The sequence below is a fragment of the Ammospiza caudacuta genome, chromosome 28 (assembly GCF_027887145.1).
Source record: "Ammospiza caudacuta isolate bAmmCau1 chromosome 28, bAmmCau1.pri, whole genome shotgun sequence".
Lineage (NCBI taxonomy): Eukaryota > Metazoa > Chordata > Aves > Passeriformes > Passerellidae > Ammospiza > Ammospiza caudacuta.
In genome coordinates this window covers 2,171,410-2,196,753 of record NC_080620.1, presented here as the reverse complement: position 1 = coordinate 2,196,753, position 25,344 = coordinate 2,171,410, and the positions used below count along the sequence as shown (strand labels likewise).

Here is a 25,344-nt window from a genome sequence, read left to right as displayed (position 1 = left end):
ACCTGCAGGAAAAAGAAACTCCTGGGGTTTGCTGGGAGCAGACAGAGGCTCCCTCCAGCCCAAATCCCACCTCTAGGAATGCTGAGTTTGATTGTCACGGCCACCTCCTAAAGAAGCTTTTCTGGAGCAGGGCAGGAATTCTGTTATAACAACCCTGAGTAAATAAACACAAAACTAAGCCTGGTTCTCAGCAGAGTCCAACATAGGACTGCAGCAACTCCCAACTGCTCTGAGCTCAGCCTGGCATCCTTCAATTTGTTCTTGTTTTGTCTCCAACATTTGGAATTTTGGGACCTCACAAAGCATTTTCCAGAAAGACAAAGATGCTGGGACTTCTATTTCACATCTTCCTGTGTCCTCCAGGTATAGCATGGACAAGTCTGCTCTGTGTTTTCTTCTCTCAGGAAAAGGGAAGCACAGACACTGAGAACTCAACCAAAACCTTTGGAATTTTGGGACCTCACACAGCATTTTCCAGGGACAAAGTTTCCAGAAAGGCAAAGATGCTGGGCTTTCCACCCCACATCTTCCTGTGTCCTTCAGGTACAGCATGGACAAGTCTGCTCTGTGTTTTCTTCTCTCAGGAAAAGGGAACAACAGGTCACAGGCACAGAGAATTCAACAAAAACCTTTGGAATTTTGGAATCTCACAAAGCATTTTGCAGGGACAAAGTTTACAGAGAGACAAAGATGCTGGGACTTCTATTTCACATCTTCCTGTGTCCTCCAGGTACATTATGGAGGTCTTACATTATGGACAAGTTTGCTCTGTGTTTTCTTCTCTCAGGAAAAGGGAAGCACAGGCACTGAGAACTCAACAAAAACCTTTGGAATTTTGGGATCTCACACAGCATTTTGCAGGGATAAAGTCTCCAGAAAGACAAAGATGCCAAGCTTTCTATTCCACATCTTCCTGTGTCCTCCAGCAGTCTGCTCTGTGTTTTCTTCTCTCAGGAAAAGGGAACAACAGGTCACTGAGAACTCAACAAAAACCAGAAAATATCCAAAACTTTCTCCAAGGGGAGCCCAGGAAGAGAAGAACTTTGTGCTACTCAGCAATCTCAGCCTCCTGCCCCAAATACCTGGGATGGCTCTGATTCTGAGGCCACAGGAGGATATTTACAGTTAGAAACCATGAAAACCCATCTGCTTCTTAATTGCCATGCAGGGTTTTAATTGGATGGCTGCACACATGCAGGAATTCCCCAAGAAAGACTCACTAATTAACCAGGCCTAATGACCTTCCCAAAGTCTCCTGCTTCCTTCAGAGAAGTTTACTTGGAAAGAGTGGGGTAAAGTTAATCTTGGAAACTTCTGAGCTCCATGGGAAGAGAAAGGAGAAGATAAAAGGAGCTGGAACAAAGGGACCTGTGGTGGAAGTGGGACATTCTAGTCCAAAAATGTGAAGTAGATGATGATGATGATGATGATGAAAAGCGCTAGAGGAGGAGGATCCTCCCCTTGGAATGCAGGAGAGAAGAGCAGAAGAATCTGATTTTCCCTAAATGAGCAGGAATTGCACATTCCCAAAGAGCAGGGCATGGAAATATTCATTTAAGAGGATTATGAGACTCAGTGACCAACAACAGCTGGAGATCAGGAGCCTCCCAAGGCAATGCATGAGGAGCAAATCCCTCCCTCTCCTCTCATGCCCCACATGGATCTTCCTCCCTCCAGCTGTGGCTCTGCAGCCTTGGGCATCCAAAACCCCCAGGGCACTTTGCCACCTGCAGCTGGAGAAGTTTAATGAGCTTTTATCACCAAGTGGCTACAGAACAAATCAGGCTGCAATTTTGTATGGAAACATTCAAGAAGTTTGTTGGGTTTTTTTTTACAATTGTAGACAAAATATATCTTTTTATATATAATTTGTGGACAAACACACCTGGATAATTGGGGTTTATTTTAAATAAAGGCACTGGGCCTTGCTCTCCAGCATTCATGTTCAGCACTAACAAGGGAAGGTCAGAAGCTGAATTTCAAGGCTGCAGAACAATTTGGTGAGAAGACAGTGACTGCCCTTCTCTCCAAGGCATCTCAAACACAACTTTATTTTTTGCAGAGTTTTGGAGGTCCTGGGGTTTTGGTTGTTTGCATTCTTAGCAACTTTCTTTCAATGGCAAGATGAAAAATTCCTCCTGGGAGGATTTGGGGCAGGGTACAAAAACATCATGAGGTTCTGATTGCCTTGGACTGCTGCAACAGGCAAAAAGGACAGAAAATATTTCTCAGCGAGATTCCACCAGCTGGGAAGGCTGGAGATGCTGAAAAGCTACAGAGATCATGATTTCCCAAGTAAGAAGGAACTGCTGAGATGCACAAACCCAAACAAGCATGGAACACTCTGCAAAAGTCAACTTTTCAGCAGATCACTTTCCAGGGAGAACCGTAAATCCATTTGAATTTGCAATCTCTAACTGAACTGGGATTGTGGTGGTCAAAATATCCTAAAAACCCAGCACAACCCTGCAGGGCATCTCCAGGATTTATTGCTGCCTTAGGCACCACAGTTTTTACTTTTACAGCAAGGGAGAAACAGCATCCACAAAGTTCAGCCAGAGCTGCAGGTGGGATCCAAAATTCTTCCTACAGAACTCCCACCAAGCCCTCCCCTCCTCCAGCACCTGATTCTTCCCCAAACACTGATTTTTCATATGACTGCCTCTAACACTGGAGTGGAACTCACGAGTTGAGCTCAGCTGATGACAGATTATTTCAATTTGTGCTTATTTTGTCTCCAACATTTCGAATCTTGGGACCTCACAAAGCATTTTGCAGGAACAAAGCTGTTTTCCAGAAAGACAAAGATGCCAGGTTTTCAATTCCACACCTTCCTGTGTCCTCCAGCTGCATCATGAGCGAGTTTGCTCTGTGTTTAACAGTCACCTATAGCAGATGCTGCTAAGGAGTTCCTAAAGGAAATAAACTGCCTGGCAAAAGTCTGTTTGATGAATAAAAACCAAATAAAACCTGCCCTGTGTGCCTCCTGTAAAAGACCAAAATCTGTGTTCAAGATTCACTTCAAGGTGACAGGAAACCAACCCTCCTTCAGATGAGAAGTGCTGAAAGTGTTTAACTCTTCCCAAAAAAAACCTCAGATTGCATATTCAGGGAAATTTTACTCTAAACACTGCAGAAAACAGAGTTATAAAAGCCAAAGAACCTGGCAAAAATAAATAGCTTTGTTTCAATATAGCAGCAGACTCTGTCACTTGGAATGCTCAATATGGAAATGCTGCCTAAGGCAAGCAATATGCTTCCAATATTGTAGTCCAAGTTCCTCTCCTATTCCTTAAATTACCCAGCCCAGAAGCAGAGCATCCTCAGGAACAATTCCTTTCAAGTCATGCCAGCTGGGTGACACAATGGAAAAATGCCATATGGCCACTTCAGGAAAAGGAAAGCACTCCCAGGGCTCCCGCAGCAGGAAGGAATTATCAATCCTGCTGCAGAGCAGGCCCAGCATCCCTGCAAGGGAATCCCTCTGTCCAGAGCAGGAACTGCAGCAGGGAGGTGCCAGGGGCAGGTGGGAGCATCTCCCTCCCTGCCTGCTTCATAAAGGAGAGTTGGAGCAGCTTTTCTGCAAGATGAGGGCACCAAGGGTCTCAGGAGACAGAAAATTGGGAAATAAAAACAGGACAGCTCCAATTGATCCCACAGTGATGGGATCCACATGGATCACACCAGCCCAGGGATAGGGCAGGGAGGGGAGAAGGGAAGGAGAAGGAAAGGAGAAGGAAAGGAGAAGGAAAGGAGAAGGGAAGGAGAAGGGAAGGAGAAGGAAAGGAGAAGGAAAGGAGAAGGGAAGGAGAAGGGAAGGAGAAGGAAAGGAGAAGGGAAGGAGAAGGGAAGGAGAAGGGAAGGAGAAGGGAAGGAGAAGGGAAGGAGAAGGGAAGGAGAAGGGAAGGAGAAGGGAAGGAGAAGGAGAAGGAAAGGAGAAGGGAAGGAGGAAGGAAAAGGGAGAAGGGAAAAAGGAGGAAGGACAAGGGAGGAAGGACAAGGCAGTTCCCCAATCCTTGCTCACACCTGGATGCAGCACACATGGCCAGCTGCAGCCTCTGAGCAGTGACCTGGCTTCCCTGGGATATTTGGGAATATCCCTGATCCACTCAGGCTCTCCCCTGACCACAGGAAAGTGGCAGAAGCAGAAATAGATGAGTTTTCATAACCCCCAATGGGTTCCTATTGCACATCCATCTCCTGACTGGGAGATGATTAAGCAGAAAGCAATTTTCTTAATGACAATTTCAAAGGGAAAAAAAGGGAAAAGGAGAGGAATGGACAGGACAGTGCATGGATTTGCATGGGGCAAAACATCCTCAGACATAAAGAATCATCAAATTCCAACACAACCCTTACCCCAGGCAGGAAGATCCCCCATAATGATCCAATTACTCTTCCTGCTCCAGCTCCACCTTCACAGCATCCAATTCCAAACCCAAACCACCCTCCCCTGAGAACCATCCAGCCTGAAATCTGTTCCTGGAGCTCTTCCTGCTCCAATCTCCACCTTCTCATCCCCTCCAGAACTGGGCCCTGGTGGCCACACCTTCCCCTGCCTGCAGAACCAAAGCTTCAGCTTTAATTTCCAGCAGGAGAGTTCAAAATCCCAAGAAGGAGCTGCCACACCTGGCAAAAACCCCAATCCATGGAGAGAGGGAGGGGAAAGGGGATTTAACACTAACAGAAGGCTCATGGCAGCCCCAGTCAGAACAACATTTTAGAAGAACAGATCTTCCAAAAAAGTTTCTAGAAAGACCTGGAAGTGCTCCCAATAACACCACACCCCACATCAGGCAACACAAATAGAGGGTCTGAGTGGATAAATTGGAAACACCATCCCCAGGATCAATACAAGAACCAGGGAGCAGCTGTGCCTCAGCTGCTGCTGCCTGAGGGGAGGATGGAGGGGACTTTACAAACTCTGCACAGGGGTGTGGATCCCAGTCTGCAGCTGAGTGTCACTCACTGTGTATTCTGCATGTTTCTTCCCATACCACTTCATCCATTTTCTGAACTCTCTGTCCATCGTCTGCAAGAGGGAACAAAAGCAAAACCAGCCATGAGGACATCTCACATTTCCAGTTCCATCACAGCAGTGGAGACACAGCTCTGAGGCACTCATTGATCCCCAGGAACTCTGTCTGCTTGGAGGTTTTTTGCCATGAACACTCCAAGGACAGGCAGACACAGAGCTCCTGCTGTTCAGTTTCCTTAAAAAACCAAACCCTCACTTTTTTAGGGCCAAAACAAAGCTGGCATTTTCACCCCCTCCCTTTTCCATGAAATTCCATGTTCTAAAAATAGCCCAGCACTAAAAATAGCCCAGCATTAAATTATGGTGCATAATCCCACCAGGAGGAGGGGGGTGAGCCCAGCCTAAGCCCAGGGAGCAAAGGCACAGCCAGGACAAGGCCAGGTCTGCTGGGGTCACTCAGGTGGCAGAAAGCAGCAGGAAAAGCATCCCAGCAGCAAAGAGGGAGAATCCTTCAGCAAATCTGCTTCCCACAGACACTGAGAGTGCTTCAAACTGCACCTAAACATTTCAGGGCTGCTGAGCAGGGAGGGCTCTGCTGGTTTTTATTGTCCAAAGAAGGGAGAAAGGAACAAAATCCCATATCCAGGCAGCTCAGTGTCTCACACATCCCCACAGCACCCTGCCAGCAGCCTGGCCCAGCTGATCTTTAGGATTTAGCCAATATTTGGAGGTGAGTTTCCCTCCCTGGAGATATCCCAAAGCCACCTGGACACATTCCTGTGTCTCCTGCTCCAGGTGACCCTGTCAGAGGTCCCTTCCAACACAAACTACTCTGTGATTCTGTGTGAGAAGCCCAGCAGAAATTCTGATCCCTCTGAGAACTCAAGCTGATGGTTGATGAGCTCAACAAAACTCTGTGTGTGCACAGGCATGTTTCATTTATTTCCTAAGCAAGAAAGCTCAAAAATCCTCAGTATTTCCATGTAGGAACTTCCATTTTAATTTATTAAGGCAACTTCACTGAAAAAAATCTGTAACATTCTTCCTCTTTAGGTGAAGCTTTACAAATTTTATTGTCCATCTATTATCATGGTACCCACAGATGTGGTGCCACAGCCAATTTAACTGGAAACTAAACCCAATTTCTTCCACAAATATTTGCAGGAAAAATGGGCTCCAATGGAGGCACAAGGCAGCTCCACACACTCTGACACTGCACCAGCTCCTTGGTTGTTAAATCTGACGGGATTGAAATAATGCAGAATATTTTGTTCACCCAGTAATCTCATGGAAGACTGAAGTTACCCCAGCAGTAATTACCCGTAATTTTTAATTTGTGGGTCATTCTTTTGTTTGCTATTTGCACCAAAGCCCTGTGTTTGCACAGTGACAGGAAGGGGCATTAGTAAAAGTGAGAATTTCACTTTTCCTTATAAAGCTGATCTCTAAGTTTCATGGTAAACACAGAGGGGATTCCTGGTGTTGTAAATGCCCCAAAGCAAAACCAGGATGTTCACACAGAGGGACTGCAGAGTCCTCCAGGTAAAAACTTCCACTCAGTCCTGGCAGGGGAAATAAAAGTGGATTTGTAGGTCCTTGACTGATCATCCTCACCACTGTGTTTATGCATTTTTGCCCATATCACTGAAGAGAGGGATCAAAGAGTTTTACTTATTCTCTCCCTCCATGAGGGATAATTTTCTAGCTCTTCAGGCTGAATCTGTGTTTTGACAATTCAGAGGGATCAGTTTCTGTTCAGGCTACTGAAGGAAGCAAACTTCTGGTGGTAAGCCATGACCGACCTTCCCCGTTTGCTTGTGGCCTCCAGGTTTGCCTTGAACTCATCATCTGTGTGTGTCCCATTGGCACAGGATTAGAGATGTAAAGAAACCTCACTAAAGAAGCCTTTAACATAAATATTAAAATATACTAAAGAGGCCTGACTAATCATTATCAAACAATCATGGAATGGTTTGGGTTGCAAGGGACCTTGAATACGATTTAATTCCACCTGCCATGGGACACCTCCCACTGTCCCAGGGTGATTCAAGCCCTGTCCAACCTGGCCTTGGACACTTCCAAGGATTAAGGGGCAGCCACAGCTGCTCTGGGCACCCTCTGCCACTCTCATGGCAAATAATTCCTTCCTAATCTCTAATCTAAATCTCCCCTCCTGCAGCTTCACGCCATTTGATGGTTTTCCTCACTAAGGTGCCTCCTAAGCAGACACCAGCACAGGCTCAGAAGGAATTCTGGTGGTTTAATCACTGAAAAAGGGGCATCACCACCATAGCAGAGACATGGCCTTTAAAATACTTAACACTAATTGTTTGGTGAATTTATTCCTGGATTTGCTGCATGCGGTGGCCTCTGGGAGCTGCATTAGAGCCATTCCAGACATGGAACAACTGCAGGTATTTGGGAGAAGCTTACACTGCATTTCCCTTTGAACAGACCCTGGCATTATTGTAAAAGAGCTCTCAGGCCTGAAATCACTCCAGAAAGATGCTTCTGAACACTCCAGACTGGACACACTTCTTTCCTCAAGCCCATCCTTGCATGGCTGATATTTCACAGCTCCAGGACAGGCTGAGCAGAGCAGCAAAACCAGCAGGGCTGGAATTCTGCTTTTCCTGCAGCAGAGAGTCCCTGGCCCAGCAGCAGCACCCCCAGCTCACTCACCTCAGCATACTTGGCTGGAATATCAGCTTTCTCCACTCCATAGTGATGTTTGCAGTTTGTGGCTGCAGCCACCTGAAGCACCACCTGCCCCACACCTACAGGGAAGGAACAAAAACCCCAGAGCTGAGAAAAAAAACATTGCCAGGAGATAAGAGGCTTTGAGAGCACAAAAAAGCAGCAGGGGAACTGGGGACAGGGCATTTTTAAAGTCATTCCTACTGCCCTGGTGCTGCTCAGCCCCAAAACCAGAGTGAGGAACACCTGATTTATTTCTGGGGACAGCAGATTAAAGTCTCTGCCACAGGCCTGGGACTCAGCCTGCAGCACTCCCAGATATGATCTGCTTTAACCTTCCTGGACAAACAATTGTGAGAATCTGTGGAGGTTTTGTTTCCCTCCAGATGGAAAAGAGTTTCTTAGCTCTCTCTAAGAGTTTCTTAGCTCTGATGTCTTTCTAAAGGTCTCATCTGAGCATCAGTCCCTGACATGAAATTTCAGTCAGTCCCACGGAGAAGGGAAGTAGAGGTAAGAATATCACTGAGGAGCCTGTATGTGTATTTATTTGTTTATTTATTTATCTATATATTTATATCCATATATTTTATTTATCTACATATTTTAATATTTATATATGTATATTCTTAATTTGTTTATTTATATTTACTATATATTGTATGCTTATATTATACAATATTATACTACATTATACTATCTTATATTATATTATAAATCAATATATAATACATATTATGTTTATTTTAATATATAATATACTATATACTATATACCATATACTATATATAATGTATAATGTATTAAACTACATTTTATATATTGTATACTATATATGGTATATAATATTCTATACATAATACATATTATTTATTATTATATTTTATTTATTTATATAAAGATGTCTATTTTTCTACATTATCAATATATTATATATAAATCTTATATCTAATATTAAATAATATATTATATTATTACAATATATTGAATGTAATATATTATGCATATTTATTATATATTAGTATATTTTATATTTTATCATATGTATACTACATTCTTATACTTTTTATCAGTATACTATTTAATATTGAATTATTCTACAATCTATTGTTTTTCTATGTATTACATAAATAATGAATATTTATACATAAAACTGTTTAATATTTAAATACACTTTCAAATTCAACATATAATTTTTTTAATCTATTTTTCCCCAGAAGTCCTGTATCATACCTAACACATTTAAACACAAACATACTTGTTTATGTTTAAATGTGTTAAAACTTCAGAACACACCAAGCAAGAGGGGAAATTCTTATTACTCCTTTCCTGTTCTGAACCAGATTTACCAAGAAAAAGAATATTTTCTTACTCAGTGTCTCTGTTGCACATGGGCTTGAGTCATACCTGGTTTCCTCACCAACCAGACACATCAACTTCCTTTTAAAACTCGACTCTTGCAGATATGGGTTAGATTTTGTGGGTTTCACAACTGTTCAAGTAAACTATAAAAGCTTTTTTGACACACTGACAAGTCAGAGGTAAAAAACCCTTCATTTTCAGATTCCACACCAAGTGTTTCACATAGGAAGGATCAAGAAATCCAATTTTCAGATATGAAAGGCACAAAGCAAATCCAGTGAAAACAGATGAATCCTCAGGAATGCAACTTGATGGGTCAAACATCATTTTTAACATTTCTTCTTCTTCACAAGTGTATCCAACAATAGCAACACAAACACAGGGGTTTGTAACAAGGGTTTATTGCATTGCAGGCTGATATTTCCCTACCACCAGAAAAGAGGTCTGAGGGGTTTGTCTGGTCTATTTAATCCTGGCATAAAAAGCAGGAGCATCTTTGGGGATTATCTGGAAAAGATGTTTGTGAAAAATGTGTATTTTATGATTGGCTTTTCACAAATATTAAAATTAATATTATATGTGTTGTGTTAGAAAGTGATGCTTTATTGGTTTTCTTGAGTACTGTTGTTAAATATAGTTTTAGGTTATAACATAGGGCTGGAGTGCAGACTATGTTATGTGGGATACTTTTTTTCTAAAGAAAGGACTCACACCAGATAGCAGCCACAGGACACCTGAATCTTTCAGAGAAAGAGAATTTATTGCTCCATTATCAGGAGAAACGAACTTCTTCCCATCTCACTCAGCCATGAAGATGCCAGTTAGGGTTAAGAAGAAGTTGAAGATGACCAGACAGAGTTCTGTATTTGAATGGAATTTATGCATCATGTATGAGGTGTATGAATATGCAACAGGTTATTGTTTTTAAGGGTTAATCCTCTGTTAATGTGGGTCCTTTTTCAGGCTTATGTTGCCCAGAAAAAGGTACCTGGACTGTCCATAACTCTTTGTTTCTATTGTCTCCTATTGTCCTAATCCAAATTGTCCAAAATTATTATTACTCTAATTATATTGCTATTTTTATAACCATTTTATTACTATCAAACACTTAAAATTTTAAAAACAAGTGATTGGCTTTTTTCACAATGCTTATCCTGTAACTCAACCCTCAGCCCTGGGGGCTGTGTTAGAGGATAAGCCCATATTTGGCTCCCCAAATATGAGGTTTTTAAAGTATAAAGAAAAAGAGAAAAAGCAAAGCAGAAAAAGGAATTGTTGCTCACTTACCACTGCCCAAGTCAACGAACAAATCATCCTCTGTCATTTTAATCTCATCAATCATTTGGGCCACCAAGTCAAAGGAGGTTTCTCCGTAGACCTCGGGCGAGAAGGGCTCGTAGTTGTTGAGTTTCTCGGGGTCGGTGACCGAGTGGTTGTAGACCTGCTGCAGGATGTGCCTCAGGAGCCCGTTGGAGGGACGGGTGTTCAGCTTCATGGGCTGTGTGGTCCCCTTCCACTGCAGGGACACAGATGGATCAGGAGATGGTTGGACCTACGCTGCTTCATACAGTCTATCACAGCCAAACACTTCACCACAGGTTGGCAGAGATGGTAGGACCACTTGAGATGGTTGGACCTACACTGCCTCACACAGAGTCTATCACAGCCACAACCACTTCACCACAGGTTGTCAGGACCCAGAACATCCCTCTGGCTGTCCTGAGCTGTTGTGGTGTGCTGTAATGTCCCATTTTAGACTTCCAGGTCACCTCCCAGGTGTGCCTACACCTCTCTCCCTTCCCCCTCGCCCCCTTGCTGAGTGAGTCCTGTCCATCAGGCTTAACATTCCAGCAAGGCGTTGTGTGGTTGGTCAAGTTCAAAGGATGCCCCTCAGGCCTGGGGGTCATTGGCCTGTCTGGGTGTCCCTCGTCCCTTGAGACCCTGCCCCTCTCACCTGGTTGGTGCTCACCTGTACCTCCCCTCCCCCTGTCCCTGAGCTTAAAAGGTGAATCAGACCATGCGGTTGGGATTCTGTTGGAGCAGTTGCTCACGTTCAGACCTCTGTAACCATGGAATAAACCTCTGGATATAACCCTCCAGCAGAATCCATCTCCTTTTCCTCTTCACCATCACCTGAAGCTTTCCTCCTGAGGTAAACAGAGTTCCTAACAAGCCTGGACTTGTTCAGTGCCCAGCTGCAATCTCCAGCAAGCCAAGGTATCTCTGGGGTGATACACCACAGTTGCTGCCTTTGGCCCAGCAGCGAGGGTCAGACTGGCCCAGGCACAATATAACTGGTAATATTGGGATTCATATTCCAATACTGAGCAGCCAAGACCCTTACACAGAGCCCAAAATGCCCCTGTGGGTTTGATTATGACCCATGGAGCAAGTTACCAACCTTAGATGAAGGTCTGCAAGTGACGACAAATTAAGTAGCATGACAGCAAATTTATCACAGGGTGAAAAAGTAGATTTTAGGGCTTTTGGTATGGGGGTTCAGGAGGAGAGATGGAGGGAACTGGGTGTGCCAAGCCTTTCTCTTTCTTCTTGGCTTCCATCTTCTGCTGTGATGATGGCACAAGTTGGGAATGGCAAATATCAATAATGGCCAGAGCAACAAGCTCCAGTGGTGTTGGAATTCAGGACATCCCTGTGGCTGTCCTGGACTGCCAAGGCCTCTGCTAGGGGACTCAGAGAGAGACCCTGGCACAGAGCCCAGAATGCCCCTGTGGGTTTGATTATGACCCATGGAGCAAGTTACCAACCTTAGATGAAGATCTGCAAGCCACAACAGTTTCACTATCATTTTACTTGATTTATCACGGGTTGAAAAAGTAGATTTTGGGGTTTTTAGAATAGGGATTCAGGGGGGTAAGATGGAGGAATCTGGGCATGTCCAGCTTTTCTCCTTCTTCTTCTTCTTGGCCTCCATCTTCTGCTGTGGTTGGTTTAGAGTAGAAGCTCACTGTCTAACAGAGGTGACAGGTATTGGGAAGTTACTGTAAACGTTGTATATGAAGTTTTTAGTATAAAGACATAACACTGCCCTGGGGGCAGGCAGAGTGCCTGGAACTGTCCTGCTGGATGGACCTCAGCAGGGCAGGAGAATGAATTTTATTGATAAGATACAATAAACAACCTTGAGACCAAGAAATGAAGAGCTCTGACTCCTTCTTCAAGCACTGGGCTGGGAAAAGAGACTTTCTAACTTTTCTTGGGATCACTCTGACAAGCAAGAGACCCCAACAGCAGGTGACAGACAAATATCCCCTGCATCACTAAAGCCTTACTTAATATTCACACAATATTTTAATTGCAAGAGCAAATCATCTCTTTATCCATCTATAACAGTGATGTATGGTTATGTTATTGTAGTTTAGATGTCCTCTGTTCTCCCATAGTTCCCTTTCCCCCCTGTGTTGTGACCATCAGACAGCCTGGGCTGCCTAGGACAGGTATAAGAAGGCTGCACAGGTGTTCCTTGCATGAGGCAGCTGGGAATGGAAAAGCTTGGGGGTGCTTAGGGGGTGCAGCATGGCAACACCTGACCTCCAATCCAGTTACAAAGCAGTCTCCACTGATAAATGGCAAAGAAGAGCTGACTGACAGACTTTGGGAGGGTTGATGCAACCCCCAGGGGTATAAAAGACTGAGCATCAATCTTGAAGATGAACCAGCCATGTGGTATGCACCAGGGGCAGTTCCCAGTGCTGTGAATTTTCCCTTAGAGAGTCCTTTTGTTGTATTTTTGTTAAGGTTGAATAAACCTTTTTTAAATTTTCCAAGTCAACAGTTGTTTCTCATAAGGGGGATGAGGGTGAACCCACAGTGGGGACAAGGAAGTGGCACCAAACCCACTGAGGAATGAGGGACAGGTCCCTCCTAGCCCCTCACCCTCAGCTTGGGCTGCAGCTGCTGCTTAAAGATAAAAACAGGGAATGGAACTGGAGCCAGGCTGGCAGAGCTGGGGGTGCTCACCTGGACAAGAAAAGGCCCTGGGGAGAGCTCAGAGCCCCTTGCAGATCCCAAGCCCTGTGACTTAAAGCCAGGGGATTTGAGCAGTGCCCGTGATTTCAGTGAGAACAGAAATGGGTTCAGATGAGTTCAGTCCTTGGGGAAGCAGGGCTGGAACCAGGAATTGGGGACTGAAATAATCTGCTTTGCTTCTGTGCTGGGCCTGCTCACCTGGACAGGAGAAGGCTCCAGGGACACCTCAGAGCCCCTTTTGGGGCCTGAAGGGGCTCCAGGAGAGCTGCAGAGGGACTGGGGACAAGGCCTGCAGGGACAGGACACAGGGAATGGCTCCCACTGCCACAGGGCAGGGCTGGGTGGGAGATTGGGAATCAGGAATTGTGGAATCCATCCCTGGAATGGATTTCCCAGAGCAGTTGTGGCTGCCCCTGGATCCCTGGCAGTGCCCAAGGCCAGGCTGGACAGGGCTGGGAGCAGCCTGGGACAGTGGGAGGTGTCCCTGCCATGGCAGGGCTGGCACTGGGTGGGCTTTGAGGTCCCTCCCAACCCAAACCTTTCAGTGATTCTACAGAAATTGCACAGCAGCAGTTGCTCTGCACTTTGTCACACTTCAATTAACAGGTAATTTCACAGGTGATAAAGGGGAATTTAAAGAAATGGAAAAAACAATTGTCTATGTAAAGTACAACACTTTGGGGTGGGTGTAAAGGTTTGTTCACTCCTTTTTCCTATCCCCACTGAACTGATGTTGACTGTCAACACAAGAACAGGTTAATTCTGCTCCAGGAGCTGTCACATGGGAGGGATCAGATGCACTCAGACAGGGAGTGGCAGGAAAGAGATGGAAATCAAGCTTCCTTTCTTCTTCAGAAAAAAAACTCATGCTAAGCAGAAAAGTTGTTAAGTTTTAAAAATGTCTGCATCTCCCCTTGATAAAAACAAACCAAAAAAGGGCAATTCTGGTACCCCTCCTAAACTTTCCTGTGAAATTCAAATGGGAAGGAAAAAATTAAACCCATCAAGTTTGCCAGTTCAGATAGCAACTGCAAATGCTGAATCGCTGCTAATATTCAGCTATTAACCAACACAGACATGAAGGTGCCTGAATCCGAATTAGGACAAGTTTTTAAGGCTCAAAATATTTAAGAAAATCCCAGAAAAAAGGCTGCTGCAATAATATTGCATATTTCAAATAATTCCCACAAGCACAGCAGAGAAAAAAAATCCACCTATGCTTTCAAGTTAAGCAGAATAGTAACATTATTCATTGTTCGGGTTTTGCTTCCTCCAGTTCAACCTTTTTGGGGGGTAAGAGAACCAAAAAGCTCATTAAATTGGCCTGAAAAGAGATTACATTCTACTTCAGCCAGTGATCCCACAGGCCAGAGCAGCTGAACTGTGGCAAGGAAATTCCTAAGCCATGGATCACTTCCACAACACACAGGAGAGTTCATATGGATTATTTAAGTACCCATAAGTCACAGATTTCCCTGTGCAAAAGTCAATCTATATGAGAAATCCCTGTGTTAAATGTAGATGAACCTTTCCTTCCTCCTAAAGATATGTCAGCTGTTTCCGAATATGTCAGCCAAAATAACAGTGCCAGAAGTGCACAAGGAAGAGGAGAATTTGGGAACAAAAAGTGGAGTTTAATTCCCTTTCTTTCTGTAGGAATATCCTTCCAATACTAACTCATTGACTGCCCAGGTGTGATCAAGAAAATAAGTTTAATATCAAGCTCAAGGGCCCCAAAAACTGGAAGTTCCAGGCTGTTCCAGGAGCATCACATTTCTCACACCTCAATTAACAGGTAATTTCACAGGTGATAAATGGGAATTTAAAGAGATGCAAAAACCAATTGGCAATGTAAAGCACAACACTGAATAGAGTTGGGGTGGGTGGAAAGGTTCGTTCAATCCTTTTTTCTTTGCTATCCCCACTGAACTGATGTTGGACTGAGTAATGATGCAGAACTGAGGCAGTCACAGCTTTCTGCTGCTGTTCACTACCTGAATTCAAAGGTGGCACACAAAAACCATGGCAGGTTTTAGCCAAATTCAATACTCACCAACTGGTGGATGCTGTCAATGGCTCGGTTGTACTTGTCACACAGTCTCTGCATGCTCTCAAAGCTGGGGGGAGAACACAGGGGCAGCTCAAAACAGGCAGGTTTGAAGGTGAAATTTTGTGCTTTTCCATCCTCTTGGCTAGTACCTATTTAGGGTTTGCTTTCCTCAGGATGTGCAATTACATACGTAGATTTAAGTCTTTATTTCCTTTAAATAAAATCCCCATTAGACCCGGAGTACATGACAAATAATATTAGTTCCTTTATTTTAAGTTATACTTTGAGTACAGCCCTTTTTCTGGTAAACTTCTGTATTCTCAGAACCTCTTCTCCATATTTTCAGCTGCACAGAAATTTAAGAGCTGTGTACATTTTCCTCCTTTTTGCTGTCATCTCTCCACAATAATCAGTCCTGAGACAAGCAGATGCTTTTCCAGAAATTCACCCTGGGACTGAAAATGCATTCAGAGCCAGCACAGAGCCTAAAGCATCACCCATCAGGGATTGCTCCATGGGCTGCCTGGGATTATGGTCAGCCCAGCAGATGCCCTAATGACACAAATTGAGAGGATTAAATCAATTCATCTCAGGCCAGGAAAGAAAATATATTCCTGGGGACATCAACGGCTGTGTAACCAGACCCACAGAGCAGAGCAAAAACAACACAAGGAGTTACAGCAAGGAGTGACATCATTAACCATGGGCATTCCCAAAGCTGGCAAGGGGACATCAAAAGGGACACTTGAGATCTTGTCTTGATCCTCAGGGTCACTACACAGGCCAGGACACCTCTCCCAGGAGCTCTCCCAGCTGCCTGTGCTTGTTTCCATGCTGGAAGAAGGAAGAGGCTGCAATGGGGTTTGTCTGCATTTCCATAGCCTGCTGCTGCTTCTCCTTCACATCCCTGCCTCAGCCCATCTGCTGCCAGGGATTTTTCCAACAAATTTTCTTCAAAGGAAGAAAAAAGACTGAAATCTTTACCAGAATTCCAGTCCATTCACTTTCTTGAAAAGCTGCAGGAAGATGGTGGGGGGGTGACTTTGGGAACAGAGGGGTTTCTCTTTTATTCAGCATTGCTGCCAACCATACTGATGGTCCCCAGTGAAACACACCCAGTGAGGATGCCAGAACCACAAAAATACAGTGATGCAGCTGCTGTGAGTAATCCACAAATCCAAATTAATGGATTTTAATGGGATGCTTGACCTTGATTACTCCTTTTGCATTTTCCAGGAGGAAGGCAGAGACTAATAAGTCTTTCAATGAAACAATGAAAATTGAGAGAAAAGGGAGAAACACCTTAAGTCGATCATGACAGAAGTATCTGGTGATGGGGAGGTTTAGGTTGGGAAAGGTTCTTTCCCCGAGGCTGCTGGGCACTGCCCAGGCTGCCCAGGGAATGGTGCCAAGGCTGCCAGAGCTCCAGGAGCTCCCAGGGGTGCTCAGGGTGGGATTTCTGGGGTGTCTGTGCAGGGACAGGGCTGCACTGATCATCCCTGTGGGATCCAGCTCAGGCTATTTTGGGATTCTGCTCACACTAATGCAGTTTCATCAGTAAACTTTCTTCTAACAGTTTAATCATTCTGTGCACTTGGATAAATTCAGTCTTTCCCATGAAGGCGACCAGGGAGGTTTTTGTAAACTGCAGCTTGAGCATCCTCCCTTTTCCCAGTGTCAGTGGAGACAAATCCATGCACAGAACCTCAGAAGTCTCCACAGACACAGCACAGCTCAGGATCTGCCTCTCCCAGAAGGGGAATATCCCATAATTAATTCTGAACTCCACGGAGCTGAGGCACCTCAGAACCCCTCCAGCTGCCCACAACACTCCTGGAAATTTCACCTTTGAATTCAGCCCCCAATCAGCAGGAAAGGGAGGGAGGGGAAGGTGCAGCTCCCTCTGCCACCCAGAGAACAGGAGATTCTCCTGCTGAGAACAGGAATTCCTGGTTACTACAGGAGCAGGAATCATTGTAATTCCCATCCTGGCCATACTCCCTGTGAATTTCAGTTTTTAATTCAGTCCCCAACCAGCAGGAAGGGAAGGAGAGGAAGGTGCAGCTCCCACTGACACCCAGCTCTGCCTTGGCCTGCTGAGAATGGGAATTCCTGGTTTCTACGGGAGCAGGAACCATTGAAATTCCCACTCTGGCCTTGCTCCCTGGGAATTTCACTTTTTAATTCAGCCCTCAACCAGAAGGAAAGGGAGGGAGGGGAAGGTGCAGCTCCCACTGCCACCCAGCTCTGCCTTGGCCTGCTGAGAACAGGAATTCCTGGTTACTACAGGAGCAGGAACCACTGAGATTCCCAACCTGGCCCTGCTCCAAGGGTGCAGATACCAATCATTGTTTCACAGTGAGTAATTCAATGTACAGCAGAGCTGCACTGGAGCTCGTGGAGTTTCCAATTATGTCCTTAATCCAACTGCCTTTGCCAATGTTGCTGTTACATATTTCCTACCAAAATAACTCCAGCAGAGCCTGAAGCCAGTTCTGAGAGAAAACTTCAGTTGGTAGTGTCTAAGAATAACCAGTTACACACTGGTTCACTACACCCTCAACTCCTGCTGGGAACAAAAACATTCCTCTCACCTTTTTGTATCATAGTCAATTAAAACATAGTTTTCCATAGCAAGCTTGAGATCTGGGATTTCTTCACAGACCCACCTAAAAGGAGAGAAGAAATAATGAATAGAGGTATTGCCAATTAGGTGTAATAAGGTTATTTGTCTCAATTTGGAGTGCTTTGCATGAAGAGGACACTGCAGCAGCCCTGGGAGCTCACAGGAATTCAGGAATAAGGCAGACACCATGGGAAACTGCAACAGTTCACATTTGTACTGAATAAACAGCAAGATGCCTGTAGACACTGGCAGGAGCATAAAGCTTCAAAATGAGGTGATAAATGTATTCCACGTGTCTAAAAATACTCAAAGTCATGGCTGATGTTAATCTAACAGAAAATGCAGAAGTGCAGCATTTCCAAAGAATTCTGATGCTGCAGGAAGCTTTGACAAGGCAGAATGTGGAGAAGACATTTCCCACAGCAGCCCAAAAACCTTTCACCAACCACTCAGTGCCAGGATGTTCCCTGGGGAGTGCCTAAACTGCTCTCACACCTTACACACCCAACCAAACCAGATTTTTAGAAGTTATTTTGCTAAAAGACCCCTTTGATATTCTGAATTAACAGAGCCCTGTGTGTTGTGGCCAGCAGAAAGGGGCAGCACATTCCCACTTGCAGTGCATCCAACAATGGCAGCTCACAGGAGAGAGCTTCACTTGTGCAATGGAGGAAGATTAATTCCCTTCAAAAGCAATTTAAAAGCCACAGAAGCTTTGCACACAAATTTCCTCCACAAATATCAAATTGGAAAGCACTGTCAGCATCAGAAAAACCCACATCACAGGATGAATTCCAATAGGAATCACAGAATTTCTTCCTCATGAACTTTGCTCCGTTCTTCACTATTAAAAAGGTGAATAAAAACTGAAGATCCAACAGTTCTGTTCCTTCTGGCTGATTCACACATGGTTAATAACTAATAACTACACAAGCCAGTGAAAACCTGAACTTGGACATGCATGGCTGGCCATTTTCTGGTATTTCACATCTCCCCAAAAAGCACCAGGGCTCAGAGGGGTGGCTGGAGTGGTTGGTGCTTCTTAAATCCCAGGAACAGGCAGTCAGCAGCTGGATCCTTGTGTCCAGGAATATTCCATTATTCCACTGCCTGATGAGATAGAGAGATATTGGGATATTCCCTGCACTCTCTCACCAACACTTTCACAACACTGTGGGCACTTTGCACAAGGCAAAGACAGCACTTGTGACACAAAATTCACTCCAGAAAACAGTTGTGAAACATCACCTGACCCAACTGCTTCCTAAGACAGCTTCCCTTTGCCTCCATCCAGCACAGAAAGCACCAACCACTGCAGCCACCCCCTCTGAGCCCCTTGGAAAGGGGCCCAAAAATGATGCCACAAAACCCCAAAACAGAGGATCTTATCCCCACCAGTCCAAGCAAACTGGCAGCACCATGGCAGCGCTTTGTAGATAGAAAAAGAAACTCCTTTAGGAGAAAATGTTCAGCTCCAGCCTCATTCCACATCCTCTGCCCCCAGACCATGGGAAATGCTGATTTCAGGCATGTGAGTGATGGTATCAAGCACTTGGCTCTCTCACACTCACACTGGCAGCACACAACGCTCACTGCTACCTTTGCATTTGCCATCTGTGACCAGATTTTGAGCTCAGGTAGTTCTGCAGGTAAAACAGCTCCTCCCTCAGCTGTATCTGCACCACCCAAGCACTAAACCCTGCTGCAGACACAGCCCTGAGCTGAGCCAAGGGCAGCCTGTGAGGATCCACAACAGTTAACAAGAGCAGCTTTGTAATGGGGATAACTCATCCTCATCCCTCAGGTGGTTGGGGAATTCGTGTAGCATTTATTAAAAGTTGTTCTTTGGCAAGTCCCCTCCTAATCCTGCTGAAATAACAGCAAGTCACGTCCTGAGAGCCTGTGTTGGGAAATCCTCTGACTTCCTGCTGCTCTCAGTTGTCTTTCACCTTTATCCTCCCATTTTCCCCACGCTGTTCCAACTCTATCAGCAGGATTAGGAGCAATGCTACAGGGAGATCATTGCCAAACAACCCAAATGCTGCAGGATCACAGCAACAGGGGAAACAGAGAGGGTGGGCAGAGGCAAGATCAGCACATAACACATCAAGCCAAGGATGTTCCCTTAACCTTGTCTGTCCACAGCTCAAATACCAACTGCCACAAGTACTAAACTGAGCACCACCACTCATTTTGAACTCTGTTCACAACAGAACGGAATATGGCAAGATAAAACAAAAATCTTTTTGGTAGGGAGCTCTGTATTGCAGCAAATTTAGCTTAGAAAAATAACTCAGAGGTGCTAAATGGTAACTGCTGCCCTCCTGTGTGTCCTGAGCCCAGCCATCCCCTCCCAGAGCTGCAGTGAGCACAGGAAGGGTCCCAGGCAGGCTGCAGCCAGCACTTACCGAATTGTCTCAATGATTTCATGAGCAGCATCGTGGTGTTTGTCCTGAAATTAAACAGAAAAAAAAGACACATCAGGTGCTATTTATCAGGAGTTTACAGAAATTAAAAACACATTGTTTTTTAGGATACAGGTGTCAAGCATACAGGGAAAGGAGTGTTTGAATTCCACCCATTAAAGGCACCAAAATGAGCCCTCTAAGGAAAAATAAGGTTTAAGGAAATAAATTTCTCAAGTGTCTCTGAACTGTCATTCTACCCATTTCTCTGTCATTCCCTGCAGTCAGGACTGTGTGGCTGGGGATTGTGGGACTGAAGCCTTTGGGATTGTTGGGATGCAGCAGGTACTTCCCTGCAAGCTCCCAATGAGCAGCTGATTCCCCTGGCCCAGCATCTGGCACAGGCTCCCAGCTCCAGATGGGCAGTGAGATTCTTGCACAGGGAATGGCTTTCCAAAATAAAGCAGCCAATAAACAGTGGGAGCAGATGTCAGTGCAGGAAAAACAGCCTCAGAGCACACAGAAAAAGGCCTGGATGTGCAGCCCTGTTCATGAGCTGAAAGCCAAAACACACCAAACCCTGAGCAGCACACATCCACAGCAGGGTGAGACACTGAGGTTTGCTGATTTCATTTGGGAGTTTATTCAGGAGCAACAGAAGCACAAATTATTACAAATTCATGCTAAGAAAGAGCTCTTGGAGCTGCATTTATATGCAGCATTGTACAAAAAAAGTTCTATTTTAGGGAAGCCACAGGAGTTCCTCATACACATTGATGGATCCAGCCTTGGTTACCAGAGTCCATCTGCACCAAGCTGGGGTTATATTTAGACATTTGTTTCTGCAAGTGGCTTTGACCTTTTAATTAAGAGTCTTGTATCTACAGCCCTTCCAGAAATACAAGTGCAAAGGCTCCTTCAAATCATTTCCCTTGCTTTGTGCTGCAGAAATGTCATTTCTGTAGTTACCAGGGGAAATTCTGTAGCAAAGGGCAGAGACAGGTAACAAAGCAGAGGACTGGGGGCAGGGGAAGGAAAGAAGAAAACCACTGATGGTTGATAACAGCAAATGGTTGGATTATCTCATTTTCAAGACATGGAAGGACATGATCTGAGTCAAATTGAAGCATTTTCCATCATTAGCTCAGCTTTCCTATTTTCAGGAGGAAACACATTTTCCCTTGTATAACCTCTCCATGCACTTGGGATCAGCCAGGCCTGCAGAAGTTCTCACTCCAATAAATTTGTACACAACCCTTTTTAATGCCTAGTTTAAAATCTCAGGACAATTAGGCAAGAATTTCTGAGCTCTGCCATCCTTCCAGTGCCTTAAAGGGGCTCAGAAACAGAAGGGAGAGGAAATTTTAAAAGGGGAGTTAGGGACAGGACACAGGGAATGGCTCCCACTGCCAGAGGGAGGGATGGATGGGATATTGGGCAGGAATTGTTCCCTGGCAGGGTGCCCAGAGCAACCTGGATCAGGGGTGTCACCCTGTGACTGCCCCTGGATCCCAGGCAGTGCCCAAGGCCAGGTTGAATGTGTCTTGAAACATCCTGGGATGGTGGAAAATGGAATTAAATTATATTTAAGGTGCCTTCCAACCCAAACCAGTTTGGGATTCTCTGCTAAAGCTATGAGAGAATATTATTCCACCAGGAAAAAACCTCTTCTTTTCAGATGACAACAAGTTAACCCCAAATCTAGAAGTCACAAGGAAGGCTAAGCCAAGAAAACCAAATTATTCCAGTTACAACACTGAGAAGGAAAATCAGCCAACAACAGTAGCCAGGACATTTGGGATGGATCACACAGAGCCTGAGCATTGCCCTGGGCACATTTAACAACCTGCTGCTGCCACAGCAGCACCAAACAGCACAGAACAGATTTGGGGCTGGGACAGTCCAAACCCTACAGAAAACAGCAGCATCCATAACCCAGTCTCCCAGGAATGTCAGGTAATTCTTCTGATAAATGTTGGCCTAGAAACCAGGGAAGCAATCAAACTAAAACCTGCTCCTGCCTCTCAGTGCAGTGCACAAATAAAAGAGAATGTTTTTCTCTGTGCACTGAAAGGAGGGGACAAGGAGGGAGGAGAACTTCTCTTTCTTCTCATTTCTTATCTGCCAAGTGTAAGAATAACCCAGGACAGCAGCTCATCCATAAACATCTCCCAGAAATGTTCATGTTTCACTCTGTGCAGAACTATCCCAGCAGAGCCCCCCTGGCTGATCCAGCTCTCCCAGTGAACTCCCAGTGTTCCTGCACAGTCACAATTTGCTTTATCAACACAAGCACATTGACCAGAAAAATGAATTCAGGCTTATTCTGGCAGAAGCATTTCCTGGGAGGAAGTTCTGGGGTTGGACACTTGCAGTGAGAGCAGAGCACATGAGAGACCCTTGCTCCTACAGATCTTCATGAAAATATCCCTCTAAGTGACTAAAATTGTCTAAATAACAGACTCTTTTGTCTTGGGTTAAAAACTTAAAAAATCAATCTAAGAAATAATAAATTACAATTCACATCTATAACTACAGATCAGCCAATCTAAGTGACTTTGCACAACCCCACATGGAAACTCCAGGCAGAAGGGGCCTTTGAGTTTAGTTTGTGACATTATCTGGGAATAAAGAAAGCCAAACCAGTTCCATCTACTGCTGCTGAACTCCCCATGCTGAAACACTTCCCAAGTTTACTTCACTCTCTAACAGACTTTGGCTGAGCAGAGAAGCTCCCAAGGTCTCAAGCAAGTCTTGCAAAAGAATTATTTTTTTAGAAATCCAGTAGGATCTCCTACATTTCTTCAAAGCAGAGCTGGCTGTGGAAAATTGATGGAAGGGGGAAACATATCTGAAGGGAATACAGAGTAGCTTCTCTTTTCTTAGAGAAACTTCCAGCCCCATTTCATTATTATGGTTGTTTGATTTAATCAGAAAGGACATTGAACAGCAACAGGCATCACATCTGTGTGCAGGCAAGCGGATATGGCACTGGCAGGGAATCTGAGACAACCAAAAGGCAAATGGAATAGAAACTGTTGGATTATGCTCTTTTCTGACCCACAGATGAGACAGCTGAGGTGTTTAAAGAACTTTTATTCTGTTTCTAGTCTCATGTGAAAGGTGAGACAATACAGATGTTATAATTCACACCTTCACAATTGGAAACAAACTATTTCCTAATTATAATACATGATAAACATTTCTTGACTTATCAGTTTTTGTCACACCGTGATGTAAATTGGTGATGTAAATTGGCCACAAAGCCAATCTAAAATTATCCCTTGTGGGTCCTACTACAGTGCATCTTTCACAGTTCTATTTCTCTAAAGTATCTAATCTTATTTGTAAGGCCATCCTTTGAAACTTATTTCTAGTTCCATTTCTCTCTCAGCAATGTCTCTCCTATTCCATGGCATTTCTAAGTTTAAATACAAATACATCTCAAAGTTTAAATATAAATACATCCTATATAAACCTTCTATCAAACTTTAAAAGTTCTCTACAAATCCATTTCCCACAGAAACCTCCCCCAGATCCTGCCCCTGCTCCATCAGCAGCCCAAGCAGGTAGGAGGGAAAGGGAAGGGGAAAGGGAAGGGGAAAGGGAAGGGAAAAGGGAAGGGAAAAGGGAAGGGAAAAGGGAAGGGAAAAGGGAAGGGAAAAGGGAAGGGAAAAGGGAAGGGAAAAGGGAAGGGAAAAGGGAAGGGAAAAGGGAAGGGAAAAGGGAAGGGAAAAGGGAAGGGAAAAGGGAAGGGAAAAGGGAAGGGAAAAGGGAAGGGAAAAGGGAAGGGAAAAGGGAAGGGATAAGGGAAGGGAAAAGGGAAGGGAAAAGGGAAGGGAAAAGGGAAGGGAAAAGGGAAGGGAAAAGGGAAGGGGAAAAGGGAAGGGGAAAAGGGAAGGGGAAAAGGAAGGGAAAAAGGAAGGGGAAAAGGAAGGGGAAAAGGAAGGGGAAAAGGAAGGGAAAAGGGAAGGGAAAAAGGAAGGGAAAAGGGAAGGGGAAAAGGAAGGGGAAAAAGAAGGGGAAAAAGAAGGGGAAAAGGAAGGATGGTGACTCCTGCTCTGCTGATCAACCTCACCCTACTCAGCCAACAGCCCCCCCTGCACCCCAAAGGTGCCCTGAAGCTTCTCCCCTTCAGCCAGGGCTCTGATTTTGTGGTTTTGGGCTCAGTTCAGAGGGTTTCTATTATTTTCCCCAGCTGCAGTGCCCATGAGTCAGGTTGCAGGCAGGTTGTGCTCGTGTGTCACGCTGGACTCTGACACCCAAAGGGCTTTGGCAGTGGAAGCTGCTGGGGAAGAGCCTCCCACGCACTCCATCAGGGCTGGAATCCCGTGTGCAGGAGCCTTTTGGCCCAGGCTCAAGCAGCCTCTGTGCTCTGTTCCCAGTCACGAGATGAGATGATGCCAGCACGGTGCTCCCTGTCACAAAGAGCAGCTCCATTCACCACCCTCCTGCTCCAGGCTCCCCTCCCTCCTCCCTGCACACTACGTGCTGCTCCTGCCCTCTGTGTACTTTCCAATGTTCCTGTACTTATGTTGTCTGAGAGGCCCTTGGAATCTTCTGAGCCACATAAATGGAAGCTTTTCACAACCAACCTTATCTCTTTAATGTGGAAAGTATTTAAAGAGTTGCAGTCTGAAGTAATTATTGAGACTGCCCAAAGCTCTTCACAACAAGATTTAAACAAACCAAACTTAAACACACACTGAGTTATTGCAGTCAACCCTCTCCAGCTGAACTTTTCACTGAGTTCTGGTCTTCAACCTAAACACTGAATTTTAAATTGAAACGTGAGTTCCCAGAGAAAGTTCAATAATTTTTGCCAAGATATTTAATTGGAAAAAATAACAGAAAGAAAGCAGACACTTTGTCAAAAGTCATGTCAAAGAGCATCCAACATTTTCTATGGAAAAGTGGAGCAGTTTCAGCCAGCAGGACTGAACAGCTTCACCCTTCTGATTCTTACAACAGGTTTCTCCAACCACACATTCCTACAACTCTGAGTACAGAATTCGGAGCCAGGAACAGCCCCAGAGCTGGAACTGAGCACAGCAGAGTCCCAGCACACAGAGCTCCTGTCCCACACACACAGAGCTGAGATCTCCTGTCTCACACACACAGAGCTGAGAGCTCCTGTCCCACACACACACAGCTGGGTTCTCCTGTCCCACACACACAGAGCTGGGCTCTCCTGTCCCTCACACACACAGCTGGGTTCTCCTGTCCCTCACACACACAG

General features: G+C 44.9%; 1 protein-coding gene across 1 annotated transcript in view; it reads right to left on the bottom strand.

Moving 5' to 3' along the window:
• The window catches only part of DOT1L (DOT1 like histone lysine methyltransferase), an 87,636-nt gene that overhangs the window by 49,480 nt on the left and 12,812 nt on the right, over nt 1-25,344 (bottom strand). Inside the window, exons 2-7 of the mRNA XM_058821100.1 lie at nt 20,109-20,152; nt 17,669-17,743; nt 15,078-15,141; nt 10,322-10,550; nt 7,661-7,755; nt 4,970-5,032 (exon numbers count right to left, since the gene is read on the bottom strand). Coding sequence (XP_058677083.1) covers nt 4,970-5,032; nt 7,661-7,755; nt 10,322-10,550; nt 15,078-15,141; nt 17,669-17,743; nt 20,109-20,152 — 570 coding nt within the window. The remainder of the gene's footprint in view (nt 1-4,969; nt 5,033-7,660; nt 7,756-10,321; nt 10,551-15,077; nt 15,142-17,668; nt 17,744-20,108; nt 20,153-25,344) is intronic.